The sequence below is a fragment of the Arachis hypogaea genome, chromosome 10 (assembly GCF_003086295.3).
Source record: "Arachis hypogaea cultivar Tifrunner chromosome 10, arahy.Tifrunner.gnm2.J5K5, whole genome shotgun sequence".
Classification (NCBI taxonomy): domain Eukaryota; kingdom Viridiplantae; phylum Streptophyta; class Magnoliopsida; order Fabales; family Fabaceae; genus Arachis; species Arachis hypogaea.
The window spans coordinates 8,946,462-8,963,712 of NC_092045.1; the positions used below are offsets into that span (position 1 = coordinate 8,946,462).

General features: G+C 34.8%; 3 protein-coding genes and 1 pseudogene across 5 annotated transcripts; 2 read left to right on the top strand and 2 right to left on the bottom strand.

The window, feature by feature from the left end:
* The first annotated feature begins 712 nt into the window (after positions 1 to 712).
* On the top strand, positions 713 to 1,306 carry LOC112717283 (uncharacterized). The gene has a single exon (XM_025769362.1). The coding sequence runs from the start codon at positions 713 to 715 to the stop codon at positions 1,304 to 1,306; it is 594 nt and encodes a 197-aa protein (XP_025625147.1).
* A 2,179-nt stretch (positions 1,307 to 3,485) lies between these two features.
* Positions 3,486 to 6,116, top strand: LOC112715080 (uncharacterized). 3 transcript variants are annotated; one of them, XM_025766832.3, is made up of 3 exons: positions 3,486 to 3,690; positions 5,051 to 5,331; positions 5,837 to 6,116. In XM_025766832.3, exons 2-3 carry the CDS (start codon positions 5,070 to 5,072, stop codon positions 5,842 to 5,844), a joined length of 270 nt encoding a protein of 89 aa, XP_025622617.1. In that variant the 5' UTR covers positions 3,486 to 3,690; positions 5,051 to 5,069; the 3' UTR covers positions 5,845 to 6,116. The 3 variants fall into 3 exon arrangements, with proteins under 3 accessions (XP_025622617.1, XP_025622616.1, XP_072060679.1); XM_025766831.3 differs by having other exon boundaries at positions 3,520 to 3,738; XM_072204578.1 differs by having other exon boundaries at positions 3,537 to 3,690; positions 4,976 to 5,331.
* A 2,577-nt stretch (positions 6,117 to 8,693) lies between these two features.
* Positions 8,694 to 16,272, bottom strand: LOC112717285 (uncharacterized; annotated as a pseudogene).
* Positions 12,199 to 12,894, bottom strand: LOC140173104 (uncharacterized). Its single transcript, XM_072204084.1, has one exon. It carries the CDS (start codon positions 12,892 to 12,894, stop codon positions 12,199 to 12,201), a length of 696 nt encoding a protein of 231 aa, XP_072060185.1.
* Positions 16,273 to 17,251: the final 979 nt, after the last annotated feature.

The window sequence follows — 17,251 nt, forward strand, 5'->3', positions numbered from 1 at the left end:
GAAAATGAACTAATGGATAGGAAAAACGAAAGAGAAGAGGAGAGGGAACATAGATCAAAGATTATGGCAATGAAGGAGAAGGAGTTACAAATTCAAGCAGCAATGAAAGAACAAGAATTACAAACTCAAGCAGCAATGAAAGAACAAGAATTACAAACTCAGAGGTATATTAAAGAAATAGAGATAAATGCAAAAGAAAGGAAAATGAAAAGGATGGCTAAGGAAAGGGAAAGAGAAATGGATATGCTAATACTTAATGCTGACACGTCTACAATGAGTGAAAAACGACGAGCTCTTCATGATATTGCATGTGAGAAAATAATCGCTAAGTGGTTTACTTAATGGTTCCTTGTATTCGTAGAGTTACGTAATATGTTCTTATTTTTATTGTGTATTACTGGTATGTGATGTAGTCTGTTTTATTCATTTCTGATGAAACTTTTCAAATTAGTCAATATTATTGTGCCGTTATTGTTCATGAAAGTGACCATTGCAAAACTAGCCATTTTAAATTTAGACAAGACAGAACTATCCGTTAAGTAGCCATTGCAAAACTAGTCGTTAAGTAGCCGTTGAGAAGTAGGTACTTGTTGTAGACATACTTATAATTATCAACTATCAATGACTCTGCAACTCCATTTCAACTCTTGTTTCTCACCTCGAAAGAGTACTAAAAATTACATTTTAAGATATGGCTAGAAATTTTGATGATATGTTTAATGAGGTTTTGTATGGCAAAAGAAGACGGCAAGATAATACACTCATAGATCATTGGATTGATGAGTGTTTATTCAAAGATTCAGAAGAAGAAGATATCGATAGAAGCTCTATCCCAACTCCTCGTACATGGATCAACAGAGATCGAGAAGCAGGACAAGATCACCTTTTTCAAGATTACTTTGCAGATGAACCGGTGTATAATGCTGACATTTTTCGACGGAGATTTCGAATGAGAAGACATGTGTTCCTTCGGATAGTAGCCGCTCTCTCAAACGTTTATCCGTATTTCCAACAGAGGGTTGATGCAACTGGAAGAAGAGGCTTGTCACCACACCAAAAATGCACCGCTGCGATACGGATGTTAGCATATGGCATAGCAGCTGATGCTGCTTATGATTATGTGCATATAGGCGAGAGCAGTACAATTGAATGCTTGAAAAAATTTGTTGAAGGTGTCATTTCGGTGTTCGAGGATGAATACTTGCGAAAACCAAATATAAATGATGTACAACGCCTGCTACAAATGGCGGAGGGTCGTGGCTTTCGTGGCATGTTGGGTAGCACTGACTACATGCATTGGCAATGAAAAAATTGTCCAAAGGCGTGGAAAAGTATGTACATGAGTGGTTATCGTGGGGTTGCAACCATAGTACTTGAGGTTGTAGCATCTTCAAACCTTTGGATATGGCATGCGTTCTTTGGAGTTTCTGGTTCAAATAACGATATCAACGTGTTAGATCGTTCTCCAGTGTTCGATGATATTCTAAATGACCGTGCTCCAGAGGTAAATTATACTATTAATGGTAATAAGTATACTATGGGATACTATTTAGCAGATGGTATTTATCCTGAATGGGTCACATTTGTCAAATCAATCTCAAAGCCACAAGGGGAGAAATGCAAGTTATTTGCACAACACCAAGAAGGGCAAAGAAAAGATGTGGAACGAGCATTTGGAGTGTTGCAAGCACGCTTTGTAATTATACGTGGTCCAGCTCGCTTTTGGGAAAAGAAGAAGTTTGCCAACATAATGAGAGCTTGTATTATATTGCATAATATAATTGTTGATGATGAAAGAGACACTTATGTAGAAAATTTTGCTCAAGACTTATAGTAGGACGATGTTGAAAATGGCTTATCACAACCTCAGTTGGAAGAGGAAGATTTTGCACCGTACCATCAATTTCTCCAAAGAAATGTCCAACTTCAAAATTGACAGCAGCATAGACAATTGAAAGAGGACTTGATTGAATGCATATGGCAATTTCACAATGCTTGTCGTCAACTATAGAGTTTAATTATGCTTTTCTTTGTATTAAGTAATTTTACAAATTAGTGTAATCCCAAATTATATATTGTGTATTATTGTTACATATGAATTTTTTTAATATTAATATCTTTTAATAGTGAATTATTTTTAAATTTATAAATTTAAATAATATTATTGAAAAAAATATTTTAATTAATTAAGTAAGATCACAATAGGGACTAAAGTTAGTTCTTTCTAATGGAGAAGAGAGATATGCTTTGAGTTCCTATTTACTATTTATGACGTAAAAGTTAATATAAAGTTACTTTTTATGACAGATGGGCCATAAATAGGAACTGGGATAAGTTCTTCACTGGAGATGATCTTATAAGTCTCTATTCAGAGGAACTCTTTCCTTTCAAAATTGTGCAAAGACTCTCCTTTCTTTCTCTCCAATGGTTAATTTTCTTTGTGTCCGTAAAAGTTTAATAGGAACCAAACCATTGGAGTTGCTCTTACCTTCTTTCTGTTCCTCCCTCTCTTTCTCTCTCCCTTCATTCCATCTTTCTTCCCCACCTCTCTCTTTCTTCCATCTCCCTCTCTCTCTTTATCTCTCTCCCTTCCTCTTTCTCTCTTCATCTCTCTCTCCTCTCTCTCTTCATTTTTTTTTCTTCTTTCTCTCTTTCTTTTTTTTCTTTCTCTTTTTTTCTTATCTCTCTTATGGACTATACAAAAATAAACATTTTAATATATTTTGTATATTTAAAAATTTAAAAAGATAAAATATTTAATTTTAACAATTTTAAGAATTAATTTGAATCATTATTCTTAATAAAAATTTAAAATCCTTATTTTAGATGATTCAAAATCTAAAATTAAAAATTTATAAATTAATCTTAAAAAATAAGAAGACAAATAATTTTTTTATTTTTTAATTTGAAAAATATAAGTTTATAATTAATTAAAAATATAAAAATGTCTTTATTTTTTAAAATATAAAATATTTAAATTTTTTCGTCTAAAAATATATAAAAATAAATAGGTCACTCAAAGAATTTAGATTTTAAAAGATAAGTAACGTTTTTGTATTTTATCAATTAATCGAGGACTTGTTTATCGTTTTTTGTAAAAAACTTGATTAATATTCACTAAAAGAATTAGTTTTTTAGTATTTTATTTAACAACAATGCTAGGGAACCAACTCTATATAAGTCAAGAATCAGTCAATTGGTAAACCAGAGGCACCGGTGACTTTAACCGGATGTTGCTACTGATAGGCAAACGGATGTTTCTTTTTCTTGTAAATTGGATGATTTTGGATATGATTTCTATGTTTCATGTGTTATGCATTAATAAAACATAATTAATTATATGGAATCAACTAATTAATGATCAAAGAATCTATCCGTAATTCTCTCTTATCACTAGCATATATTTTCTCGTGTTTTGAATGAGGTCAACAATAATTTAAAAAATAAATTAAATTATAAATTAATAAAACTAATTATAATTAATTATATTATTTCATTCTTGATTGATTATTAGTTTTCCTTTATTTAATTGTATCATTGCAAATTTTTCTATTCCCTTCAAAAACGATTGTAAACAAATCTCGCGAATACAACCTAACAAAAATGATTTTTCTTTTTTCGAAATCTATGTAGAAATAAATAAATAATAAACAAACACAGCAGCGTAAAGTTCCCGTTCCTGTTCTCAAGGTACGTTTCCGACTCAATTTTCTCCGTTCCTGTTCGATTTTCTTCCCTGTAAGTGCTTTTCTTTCACTGTTCATTGCTTTTCAAGAAGCTTCTTCAGTTCTTATTATAGTTAATATTCACTTTCACTGGGTTCTGGCACTCAAGTTTGGATTCAATTTGTGCTCTTTTGTTGGTCTTTTATCCATTTCGTGGCGTTTCTCGTTGCTTAATTGCTTATTCCAATGCGTGTTGTTCCCCAATTGGAGCTCTGCCGAGCTGCAATTAGGGTTATTGGTGTTGTCGCCGTCATTTGTTTGCCAATTCCAATTCATTTGGAACGACCTTGTCGTAATTGTTGATTGGTTGTTAACGAATCCAGGAGTTTTTGTTTTTGGAACCTTCTAAATGCAACCACTTGAATTGCAATCTGGATTTTTTATTTTTTATCATTTGTTTGGATTTTACTTTCTTTTGTTTGCATTTGAGTTTTGTCGTTTGGGCAATGAATTTTAGGGAATTTGAAAGAAAGCTTGTGATTTACTTGAGTGATTCTATGGTAAAGTTGGATTTGCGGGTTTCTGTTGCACCTTGTTTACTTGTAGTTATTTAAGTTAGGAATTTTCATAAAAATATGGAAAGATGGGGAATGGGGCTCCATCTTCCCCCCAGAGGGGATCAGGGCGGGGATGGGGAGGTTTTTGGGGTTCGGGGATGGAGATGGGGAGCAGGGGGGGTCTCTCCTGCGCCCCCTTCCCGCTCGGTTGACATCCCTGCTCATAGAGTGCAGTGTGCACCGTGACCCAATACCAAATTTTATCAAGAATGCTAGAACTAAACAAAAAATAAAAAGAAAATAAAATCTATCTTGCTCAACTAAGAAACAAAAAACTAACACTAACATTCAAACAAACACTTTGAGAGCCAGGTCAATCACCATCGATGGATCTAGTTTCTTGTTCTGATTAGTGAGGTTCTTGGCTGGTCCTTTTTATTGCTCCTTTGAGTAGGCTTCGTCTTCCCCCATCTGAAGCTATAATAATATTATTGACTTCGACCAAACGTTTCTCTAAGTATGTTTTGCAAATGATTGTGGCAATGTCTCTTATTTCATTTAATCAGTTCTAGAATATGTTGATAGAAGATTGTCAGAAACTTGTTTTGCTTTCAAGTCTTTGTTTTGACGCTGGTTAGAGATGTAATGCACCCATTTTTCAAACACCTTTCTTATCTGAAATTTCTAGTTACTTTGTCGATTATATTTGGTTTGACTTTAAATTGAATTGATTATTCTATATTTGCATAGTAGGTTGGGGTTTATTATAAGTGAGGAGATTTGTTGTTGATTGTTTTGTTGTTGTTGGTGGTGGTGTTGTAAATAAAGAGTATCGAAGATAATAGAGATGGGATTCATAATGGAATTCGCGAGGCACCTGGTACTAAAGATGATGGAGGATCCAGAGGAAAGGGATAAGAAGTTCAGGGAGCATGTCTATGCTGTGAAGGACAGGTGCGCCAAGACCAAGGAGATGTGGAGTCTCCCAATGAGGCCTTATGGCTTTTGGACCTTCGAGCGCCACAACTCTCAGCTTGCTTGGGATGCCCAGATCAGCCAGGTCGAAGGCCGCCGCGACCCCTATGACGATGCCCTCCAACAATTCTCAGGTATCCCATCATGAATTCTCATCACTTCCACACTGCCATGATTTAATCAACGTTCTACGTTTGTGCTGCTTAGAATTTGGGATAAACCATTCTTAGGTAGAATTAGAATTAATGTTATGAGACTATTTATCCTAAAAGTTTAAGTTATTCGGTAGATGCACATAAAGAGTTGCGTATCTAACAGTACTTCATTTATGATTTCTGTTTAATAAGTGATTGGATGAGCCCTAAGATGCTGCTCTTAGCAAAATGGCAGTTTACTAACATGCATGGACCATCAAACTTTCTGTAAAACATTAATTCTTTGTATAGACATGCTATGCTATTTGTTATATTGCTGAAAACGTGAAGCTACCTCTCCTGTAATGCCATTTTAGCTACCAGCTTATCCTTTTCCCCTAGTTGGTTTCTTCTCCTAAAAGTTTGGGGAGATGGGTTTATTTTGAGGGTTCTGACTTAGGTTTCTGCATTCGTTCATATATTTTTTCTTCTCTTTTAAATGCAGGGAAATGAAATTGTCACGGGTTCTTTTGGTGGATAACTGGGAATTCCTCTTATTTCCTTCATTGAATTTTCTGTTCTGTTTTCTGACGAAGACATTGCAGGCAGCTGGTTTTGTAATGCTTCAAAAGTTCAAATTGTTATCTGAATAAAGTTTCTTAATATTAACTCTGGTGTTATGTAATACTTTTATCGCCCTTTTAGAATTTACATAATCTTTCACAATTGCACTTCCAGGATGCTTAAACATAATTAACATATGCAACATTTCTAATGTTTTAAAACATGTTATTTTTTAATTTGACACATTTTGTGTGTTACTTTAGGTATTGTAGATTTGATAACATTCCTACACTAGTTTTGCCATATAACATGCAGAATAGTTAATCTTGCAATATCCCAGTGGAATGTTACCACTTTGAGCAATCCTTATTTCTATAATTTTCTTATGGGATTCTGCCGTCTCTTCTTCCCCTGCAACACTTCTGCAATCTGATTTCTTCTTCCTGGAAGCAAGCCATTAAACTTAAAGACTTACCATCCACAAAGCTTCCTGTTACCTCTCCCTCTATCTCTTCTTGGTCATTCTCAGTTCAGTCTTTGCTATATTTTTTTCTCTTCTATCAGAATTTTGTTTCACTCAAAATCATTTTTGATCGAGGCCCTTTTTCTGTTTAACATCTCAGTTTTTTTTTTAAATCATGCTTATTATTCAATAATTAATTAATTAAATTTATAATAATTTGGAATTTTAATTTCATAATAAAAAATGAGAATATAATGCACTTGAAAACTAACATTTAATTTAAAATTTGAAAATAAGAAAATATTATCTTTATTCATTGAGTACAATACAAAATTAAATTCAAATTCAATTAGGTAGCAAATGTGTTACAATTTTATAGTAAAAAATTGCGTTGTAATTAACCAGTCTAAAAAATTTGTTTTAAAGTTGACTAAATTTTCTATAAATTTGTCTCTAATAGCTATTTCTAAATGGAGAAAATTTTATAAGGCTTGTAAAGTGACGATTTAGATTGAAGATTTTACCTAAATGCGAGTTAGATTTTTCTAACACAATCTACATATATTTCAGAGTCATTTGAGTCATTTCTTTTTCATTCTATTCCCTTTTCTATATAAAAATGTTAGGTGATCTATTTTCTCTTCTATTATCTTTACATATTATCATTTTATATATATATATATATATATATATATATATTTTACTTCATTATAAGAAAAACTCTTATCTTTTTCATTTCTTTATTCTCATTCTAAACCCTTTGCCAAACTATTCAAAAATTCTATTAATATATTGTTTGAGAAATTGACATAGAATTCATATCTCCACAACCTCAATATTTATATTGAGTTTATCAAGTAAGACGTTTTAGTCATCATAACTTATCATTTATTTGTTCCTCATATTATTCTTATTAATAGTTTATGGTTTATCGATTTCTAACCATATTTTAATAGTCTCGAAATTTAATTTCATGCATGTACTTAGAAGAATGAAATTTGTCCCTTAACCAAAGATTCATACCCAATGACGGACCAAGCACAACAATGAGGGGGCACTTGTCCCCACGGTATTTTTATTTTTTGTTTTAAAAAATATAGTTATATATAATATGCCTCACTTTAAATTTTAAATGATCCCATTACAAATAAAATAAATTCAATTAGCTAAAATTTTAAATTTATTTTTTTATTTTTCTATCATTTTGACTATTATTTAACTTAATCAAATTTAATTATTGTACCGTTATTCCTTTATTTTCTTAAACTCTCTTCTTAATTTTATATTTTCAACCTTCTTTTTTTATTCCTTGTCTAGTGGTCATCTTCTCTTCATCAAAAAGTAAATTTTTAAATTCTCCAATTTTTTTATATAGCTCTTCATGACTCTATGTATCTTTCCGTTTCATTATTTCTCTTTTTGATATTTTTAATTACAATTTTTAATTCAAACAATTATAGTTTAGGTAATATATTTTATTTTATTCTTGATTTGTTCATCCTTATTACTTATTTTTTATCTTTTGTTCTATTATATGTACCTATGTTGCATATAAAATTTTAAAATAAACTGATTAATTTACTAATTTAGAATATATCTTTTATTTTTAAAAATAATGATAAAAAATATTTTAATTACAATATATAATTAAACAGATGCATAAAACTTTTATCTAACATTATATCAAAATTAAATTAAAAAATATATAACAAATTTAATTATTTTAAAAAGAAATAAAAAAATTGTAAATTATGTTTCTATTATTTTATATTAACATACTTTTCATATAAAGATTTAATTTTTCTAGTATTTATATATAATTCTAATTTCAAATTATAAATACTAATATATCATTAAACACTAATATGCCAGTTAATTCAGTCTTTTATTATTAAATATGTATAAAAAAATTAGTTAAGATAATAAATTATCTATAGTTTAATTAAAATATTTTAATTTTAAGTTTTAAAAATAAAAAATATTTTTTTATAAATTATATATAATAAATAGTATTTTAAGAATAAAAGTATTCACTAATTCTTTTTAATTTTTATATCTTCATATAATTAATAATATTTTAACAAAACTTATTTAATATATATATTTTTACCCCCACACCTAAAATTTTCTGAATCCGTCACTGTTCAGACCTATATCAAAATACACATAAAGTCTAGCCATGAATTAAATCTCTCTTCACTAACGAATTGTGCCTATTTTTATTGGAATATATATATATGTATATAGGATTTCTACAAATTTCACTAGAGGTAGGAATTTTTTAAAGTGTTTAGAGAGAGAGAGAGAGAAAGAGAGAGAGGAACGAGAGAAGAAGAGAACAAAGCTTGTGATATTTCAATTATCAATATGAAATCAAAATGTGTCTTCACAAAGGAGAGAGAGAGAGAACTATTTTATAGTTACATATACTAATAGACTTGGAAGGTACTAGATAATACAACTGACTTGCCGACCATACCCATAGTCTCTACAGCCCCCTCAAACTCACGGTGGCTTAGATGCCAACCTGAGTTTGCCAAAGAATTTTGTAAAGGAAGCAGCTGGGGGAGCGGTTTTGTGAAGATATCAGCTATCTGCTCAGTGCCTGAAATGTGGGTAACAGCTACTAAACCCGTGGTTACTCTATCTCGAACAAAGTAGAGGTCCAATTGAAAATGTTTAGTTCGATGATGAAGAATCAGATTATAAGCGAGCATGACAACAGTATATTGTCACAATAGACTGTGGGACGAGCAGAGGGGTGTTGTCAAATTTCCAGCAAGCGCTTTTGAATCCATGTCAATTCTGTAAGTACAACCGCAAGTGCTTGAAACTCGGCCTCAGTAGAACTTCTGCTCACAGTGGTTTGTTTACTACACTTCCAAGAGACAAGATTGGATCCTAGATAAACACAATAGCTGGATGTTAATTTTCGATCATCCAAGTCTGATGCCCAATCTGAATATGCAAACGCAGTTAAACGAAGATCAGTGGATTTATAAAAATGAAGAGCTGTAGTGGACGTACCTGCCAAGTAACAAAGCTTTCCAATGTGCTTGAGTAGGGGAGGCCATATACTGGCTCAGTTTATTAACAGAGAAAGAAATATCCAGCCTAATTAGAATCACATACTGTAGGCCTCCTAATAATGATCCAAACAGGGTTGGATCATCAAAGGGAGCACTGTCCACAGCTGCTAAGTTATTAGAATCAGAGGAGTAACCATAAGTTTAGAGTATTGCATTCCGGATTTAAGTAATAATTCATGTATATACTTGGTCTGATTTAGAGAGATATGACCTGAAGAGTGATGTGAGGCTTCAATGCCTAAAAAATAATTCACATGTCCTAGGTCCTTAAGGAGAAAAGTGGAATTAAGTTGAGTAATTATATACTGAATTTCACTTTGATTGTTGCCAGTAACCAGCATGTCATCAACATATATTAAAATATATGTAACGTTTGAACCTGAAAACTTGGTGAATAAAGAGGAATCCGAACAAGTACATTGAAAACCAAATTTAGCTAGAGTAGAAGTATGGTACCATGCAAGCAGAGCTTGTTTTAAGCCATACAAAGCTTTATGCAATTTACAAACAAGATTAGGATTTGAATGTTGAAAACCAGGTGGTTGATGCATATATATAGTTTCAGATAAAGTACCATTCAAAAACTGTATTGTGAAAATCAAATTGTTTGATAAACCAACCTTTTGATAAAGCAATGGTGATGATAACCCGAATTGTAACCGGCTTAATTACAGGTGAATATACCTGATCAAAGTCAATAACTGCAGCTTGATTAAATCCTTTGGCAACTAAACGTGCCTTATGTCTAACAATCTCACCCTGTGAGTTCTTTTTAACAGCAAAGATCCATCTACACCCAATGATATTTACATCAGGTGGGGTTTCAACAAGGATCCAAGTTTTATGAAAAACCAAGGCCTTATATTCAATTTGATAGATTTGGGAATAAGAGAATCTGATTGAGCATGGAGAGGAGAGGTTGTAGTGTTGAGTACCTTGGGTTTTAAGTTTTCGGTTTTTGATCGAGTGAGCATAAGGTGGTGATTAAAGACAGGTGGAGATGGAAATGATAAGGGTAAAGAAGTGTCAGTATGTGAAACAGGTATAGTATTTATAGTAGGAATAGGATGTGTGAGAGGAGTGGAGTTATTTGGTTGTGCGGTATTAGAAGATGATGAGGAATTAGATATAGTAGAAGGACCAAAATCAGAAGCTTGGTGACGTGAATTAAGGTGTTCAGAATTAATATACGAATTTATAGATGGTATGGATATAAGAAAGGGTAATGGAAGAAGGTGGGACAGAAGGAATAAGAGGAAGAAGTTCATGAATGTAATTACCAATGGAGCCAGATTTATCAGAATTAGAGGGAAAGAAGGAAAAGCCAGGGAATCGAGTTTCATCAAAAACAACATCACGAGACACATAAACTTTACCTTCCTTAGACAAACATTTATAGCCACGATGATTAATAACATATCCTAGAAAGATGCAAGGCTGAGATCGATATTCTAGTTTGTGCGAAGTGTATGGCCTCAAGTTTGGATAGCACAAACATCCAAAAATTTTTAGAGAAGAGTAATCTGGAATTTGATTAAATAGAAGCTCATGTGATGAAAGATGACTAGTATTCATGCGATTAATAAGATAAACAACAGTAGAAAAGGCTTCATCCCAAAACAAGAGAGGTAAAGAGGCTGTAGTAAGAAGGACCAAACCTGTTTCAATAATGTGCCTATGCTTGCGTTCGGCCAAGCCATTTTGCTGGGGAGTATGAGGACAAGATAGTTTATGAGCAATGCCTTCTTGCTTAAGAAAACCTTTAAATGCAGTAGAAAGATATTCACCTTCATTGTCACTTTGAAATGATTTAATAGAGAAACCTGTTTGTCTCCCCATGAATGACTTATACTGTTTGAAAACCTGTTTGTCTCCCCATGAGTACGAAGATAAATGCCTGTATGCCTAGAGTACACATCAATAAAAGAAATATAGAATTGAAAACCATTTTTTGAGATAACCAGTGCAGGCCCCCAAACATCAGAAACAACAAGAGCTAAAGGATTATCATAAGTAGATTGAGACATAGTATATGGTAAACGATGTGATTTAGCCAAGCAACAGTAATTACAAATAGAATTAGATTCATATTTTTAATTCACTTTCAACTGAAATCTGCCAATAATGTTCTTTACAATAGGAAGAGAAGAATGACCAAAGCGTTTATGGTATACATCAAAAGAAGCACAAGAAGAAAGAAAAGCATTAGCAGAAAGAGGGGCAAAAACAGATTGAGGAATTGTACTTTGTCAAATCTATACAAGCCTTTGTCAGCCTTGCCTCGGAGAAGAACCTCCTTGGTAGCCTGCGATTTCACCAAGCAAAAATCAGGATAAAAGGAGAAATAGACATGGTTGTCTCTAGCAAAACATGAGACACTGATTAAATTCATACAATCTATATCTTTCTTGAGTAGGAATATTGTGAATAATTGAATCACCTACATTCTTAATAGGCATTCCAGATCCATTACCTGTGAAAACTTGTTCTTGACCTTGGTAATCCAAGGGTTGGAGAATATTTGATGAATCATGTGTGCAATGGTGAGTAGCACCCGAGTCTACATACCATGATGGATCACTTACCAAAGTGGGAGTTGCAAGCATTGCTCTATGATTGTGGAAGGATGAGGGTGGAGGTAAGAATCGATTCTAGGAAACTTGTGACTACTGTGGGGGACCGAAAGTAGCAAGATGGAGCTACATGTCCCATGCGGCCACAAATCTGGCATTGAGGGCAGTTCATAGAGTTTCAAGGGCTTCTTCCACCACGCATATTCCTACCACCTCTACCAAGATGGCCTTGAAAGCCTCTACCATAATTTTCTTGAAAACCTCTACCATAGCTAGCGTTTGTACCTCTTCCATATTTACCAAGAATGGATGAATCTGAAGAACGAGGCTCTTGAGTTGGAGCCTGGGTTAGGTGAACTTGAACCATGGATTGATCAGGTTTCTTGAACCTGTCCACAATGTCTTCTTGAGCTATAAGAAGGGCTTCAAGGTCTGGAATGCTATAAGCAGGATCTTTTGCAGTAACATATGTAATGAATCGGTGATAATCTTCATTTAAACCATCAAATATTACATTTGTATGTTCGGATTCAGACAGAGGAGCACCTACAGCAGCTAAATAATCCACTAATTTTTTAATTTTCAAGAGATAATCAGTGGTTGAACCTTCTTTCGTGATAATCTTGGGTTGAAGTTGTAGTTGTCGAACCCTAGCCTTCGTCCGAGAAGCAAAATGCGTGTGAATGCGAGACCAAATCTCATGTGCAAAACTGCAACCAATTACAGGATGCTGAAAAAAAGAATCAAGAAATGCAAAAAGCCAAGAAGTGAGGTTGTAATAATCAGTGCGCCATTGTTTGTATGCTTGGGATTCTGTATTTGTTGATTCATCAACAGTAGAAGTAAATCTTGGAGGGATTTTCTGCACATCCATTGACTCTCATTTCTTCTCACTCCAAAACTGAGACATTGCAGAAACATTGATAGCACCCTTGCTGCAAAAATATTTTAATTTAAAATTCACCACCTCTTCCACGCACATTGGTTTGTCTATTCTCTGTCTGCATTGCACATCCAAGAAAAAGCAAGGTCCCATGATGTTCTCATTTCACAAACAACTTAATGAGTATATTTGCAGAAAGATTGTATTGTATTATACTTTTCATCAAGTTTATCCTTCCAAAACACTATCAAGATAAGCACAAGTGGAACTTCTACTATCTTGAGAAACCACACACCTCACAATCTGCTTCCACATTCCCATCTTTGGCACAAAACGCTGCTTCATCATCTGCCTTACAGCCCAATCGACCTCCACAACCACACCCTTCTCACACATACCCTTCACAAGAACTTTATAAGACATGAAACTAGGACCAAACCCCATCAACACCATTCTCTCCATGATCTCTTTGGCTTCCTCAAATCTCTCATTATCAAGCAACCCATACGCCACTTCTTGATAAGACCCTCCATTGGGATCACATCCTTTTTCCATCATCAATCTCTCCAACACCTTCTTTGCCTCGTCGACCCTCCCTTGCTTCCTCAACCCCGAAATCAGAACATTGAAAACCACGACGTCAGCACCAACCCCAAAATTTTCCATTCTCTCCAACAACCCAAAAGCACCATCCACATCCCCTTTTTCGCACAACCCATGCATCAAAGTAGCAAAAGTCCTCACATTTGGCTCACACCCTAGTTGGGGAAATTCATCAAATACCTTGAAGGCATCCTCCAATTTGCCACAACCACACAACCCCTTGATCAGAATGTTCAGGCAACATGCATCCACCTCAACCCCCAGCCTCGGAGCCGCCGCATAAACCTCGTGTGCAACTTCATAGAACCGTGATGAGACCAAAACATTTAGGACAAAATTAAAAGTTCTGGTGCTGGGCAAGCACTTGAATTTTGTGGGCATGGCGAAGAGCGTGTTGACAGCCTTGTCAATACGGTTGAAGCAGTGAGCGTAATGCTTAATTAGGGCAAAGAAGAAGTCGTCGGAGAATTCAGAGAGGTCGAGGGTTTCGATGAATCCTTGGAGCGCGTGAGGGAGGTTAGCGCGTGAGAAATTGGTGATAATAGAAATGGAGAAGGTCTCGGTGGGAAGGTAGTCCTTGCGGGAAGAGTAGAGGGAGAGAAGGGTGACGGCAGAGGAAGGGTTTGTGAGGGAGTTGGCCAGGGCGGTGGCTTCCTTTGGTGTGAGCCAGTCCTTGTGGCGGAAGCGGATGAGGATGGCGGAGTCCTTAGGGTCCGGTGGTGGCGGTGGTGGAAAGGGGGGTGGAAGAGGACGGTTAGGGGTTTTACGGTGAAATGGTGTGCGCGGAACGGATTTTGGGATCATTGTTTTGAAAAGTAGTTTGAGTTTTGGCGGGAACTGAGAAGTAGAACTTCTGAACTTTGACGGAATGGGAATGGGTCTAATGGCAGCAAGCAAGAAGCCTAATATAAACCTTCACAACAGAAAATGACAGATATGAGAATATTATTGTTGGATAACATAAATGTAAACTACTAAAACTGTTCCAGTATAATCCTATAAATGAAAAATAATGATTACAACCATATCTGGCAACAGACAAAGGATGGAGAAGGTTACAGGGGAATTTCAATAATAACGAAAAGGTGTAGTCACCAATAAATGCAAACTGCCAAAATTCAAAGCAGATCACTTGGGAGGTGACATTTAAGTGTTGATGTTTGAGAAGGGTCTCACGAAATGGCAGATCCTATGCCATTTCCTTCTCCTCTTCTTCTCACACACAATGAGCAAGTTCTGATATTCCAATTCCAGCAGGTAAATTTGATATTAAAATATGATTCCCTTGCTAAGTAATTTCTGTACTAAATTACATAACAAAGTATTCTTACTTACAATAAAAGATTCAAAAATTAAGTCCACTAAAAAATATAAAACGAATATTCATCAATGATTAGTGGCAATAACCCACAAAGTAAGAATATTCGTTTTAACCCACACACAACACAACAGAGAAATCTAAATTTGGTTCCAAATACCATACAATGAAAATGCAAGACAACCTCCTTGTATCTACTTATTTACAAGTCATTGTTGTGATGTAACCTGCTACCATACAGGAAAATTACTTACAGGCACCAGCTGCAACCAAGGCGGGATTCTCGTACAGGTCTTCCTTCAGCAACTGCATAACCTTAATTAAGGTCAAAGAGGAAATCATATCAAAATCCAGCTGTGGCAAGCATGATTAAAGGAGTATGCTACACTACAAAGACATTATCATCAAACTCGCACCTATTATAAAATGAAATCAGAGTCTAATAACCATCTTCTAACATAAGCAACATTGCTTTAGTGAAACCGGCCCTGCATGATTTCCTAATTCCTATTAATTCATCTTAATGTAAATTCAATAACTTGGGTTTGGATGGAAAATGTTTAAAGAAAGATCTATGCGGTCAGAAAGTCTTAGACAATCATCCCATCACCTAAGCGTGCCCTTTGATCACAGGCAAAAGAATCGAATATCCAACGATTGAAACCCTAACCCTATCCCTATATCACTACTAGCCTTCAAACTTATATCCAGATCACTCCCGTCACCAAACTCAACCATTTTAAACCTTCAAAAATCTACTTCAAATGAAAAAATAAAATAAAAAATTATAATCAATGAAAAATACCAAGTCAACCAAAGTTTCTGAACCATTTTCCACGCAAATTAAACTAAAACTTTCTGCAGCTGAAACATATAATAGCACACTAACCAGGGCAGAACATAGCGAAAGCTAGAAGCAAGAAATTAAATTTAAAAAAAAAAACACCTCGAAAAGTTCCAACCTTTGATCCAACCCATCACTCTAATCAACCACCTAATCATTCTAGGAACCAATCTAACCCTTAAGATCACAAAACCTTCTAGTCCAAAGCTCAAATCAAATCCCAGAAAAAACTAAAAAATAAAAAAGAGGTGATGGTGGTAGAGAGGGATACCAGGAACTGCTTGGTAGCCATGAGGGTAATAAGGAGGATGAGGAGCCGAGTGGTCGGCGGCGGAACAGGGTGGGGAAACCCGATGGCTGGGTGAGGATCCCGCGGAGGCGGAGGGTAGTTGGAGACGCCTTGGAAGGTGCCGTACTGAGCAGCAGGGTAGGGCTGAGGTGGCGCTGCGGAATGAGGGGGCGGTGGCAGTGAAGAGTGGCGGTGGTAGGATGTGACGGCGGCGTTGGAAGGGGGGTGGTGATGAGATGTGACGGTAGAGCGTGTGTGAGTTTGACTGCTGAATCCGTGTGTTTTGTGTGTGGAAAATAAGCCCTTTTTTAAGTTTTACAAGGCTAATAATCAAAACAATGGGTACTAGTTTGTTGTTGCTGTGAATTTGTTGTGTGAGAATGATCTTTTTCACTCTGTATGGTTGGTTTGGACTCCGAAGATTGTGGGAAAAGGGAGAAGACTTTAAGGTAGTGTTTGGTCAGAGGTCAGTGGGTGTGTCTCAAGGTTCTGAGAACCAGACGGTCATCAAACCGTTCTAGTCACTGGTTCACTGGTTTACTGGTCCAACCGGTCCAACCAATGGTTCAACCAGAAAAACCGTTTTAGAATAGAATAATAAATTATAAATATGCAAGTATTAAGTTGAGGGTATAGGGTAGTATGAAAATTTTCTAATGAAGTACAATTCCTCATCAGTACACAAAATGTTAAAAGAAATAACTGACAAGAATAGGAAGAATATCAAATGAATTATCATAAATCCAACTAAAAAATAAACATATTACTTGGATAAATAAATTTGATAACATTATTAATAACAAAGTTGGTAGTGGACTAGTGCTAGAAAGGCTTTCACCAAATGAAGGTGCATACAGGCTTTAAGAGACAATAGACTTGGGTTTGTGCAGCAGCATTTTAGATGAGTTGCTTTGAAGACCATTTGGTGAAACTAAACTTTGAATAGGTACAATACAAGCTTCACCAAATGCTCATAACACACAAAGACAGTTTCTCAAGATACATAAATAAGTGCTCATCCTCTGAAAATAATCATCTGAATTGGTATAAGGCAGGAAAAAATGACCATAAGTCTCTTTACCCAAGTCAAAATAAACAACCATATCTGAACTCAACAATCAGCATTCAGCACCAAACATTACAAAACATTACAAAACATTAACCAATAATCACACTAAACATTCCAAAAAAGTGATGACACTAAACCTGCATAGTAAATAATCCAAAGACAATGATTACCAATATCCAGCAAATAAACAATAAATACACAACAACAATTTAGCAAATAAACAAG

What these genes read in the sequence shown, in the direction of transcription:
- LOC112717283 (XM_025769362.1), top strand. Translation starts at nt 713, where the DNA reads ATGTTTAATGAGGTTTTGTATGGCAAAAGAAGACGGCAAGATAATACA.
- LOC140173104 (XM_072204084.1), bottom strand. Translation starts at nt 12,894, where the DNA reads ATGGATGTGCAGAAAATCCCTCCAAGATTTACTTCTACTGTTGATGAA.
- LOC112715080 (XM_025766832.3), top strand. Translation starts at nt 5,070, where the DNA reads ATGGGATTCATAATGGAATTCGCGAGGCACCTGGTACTAAAGATGATG.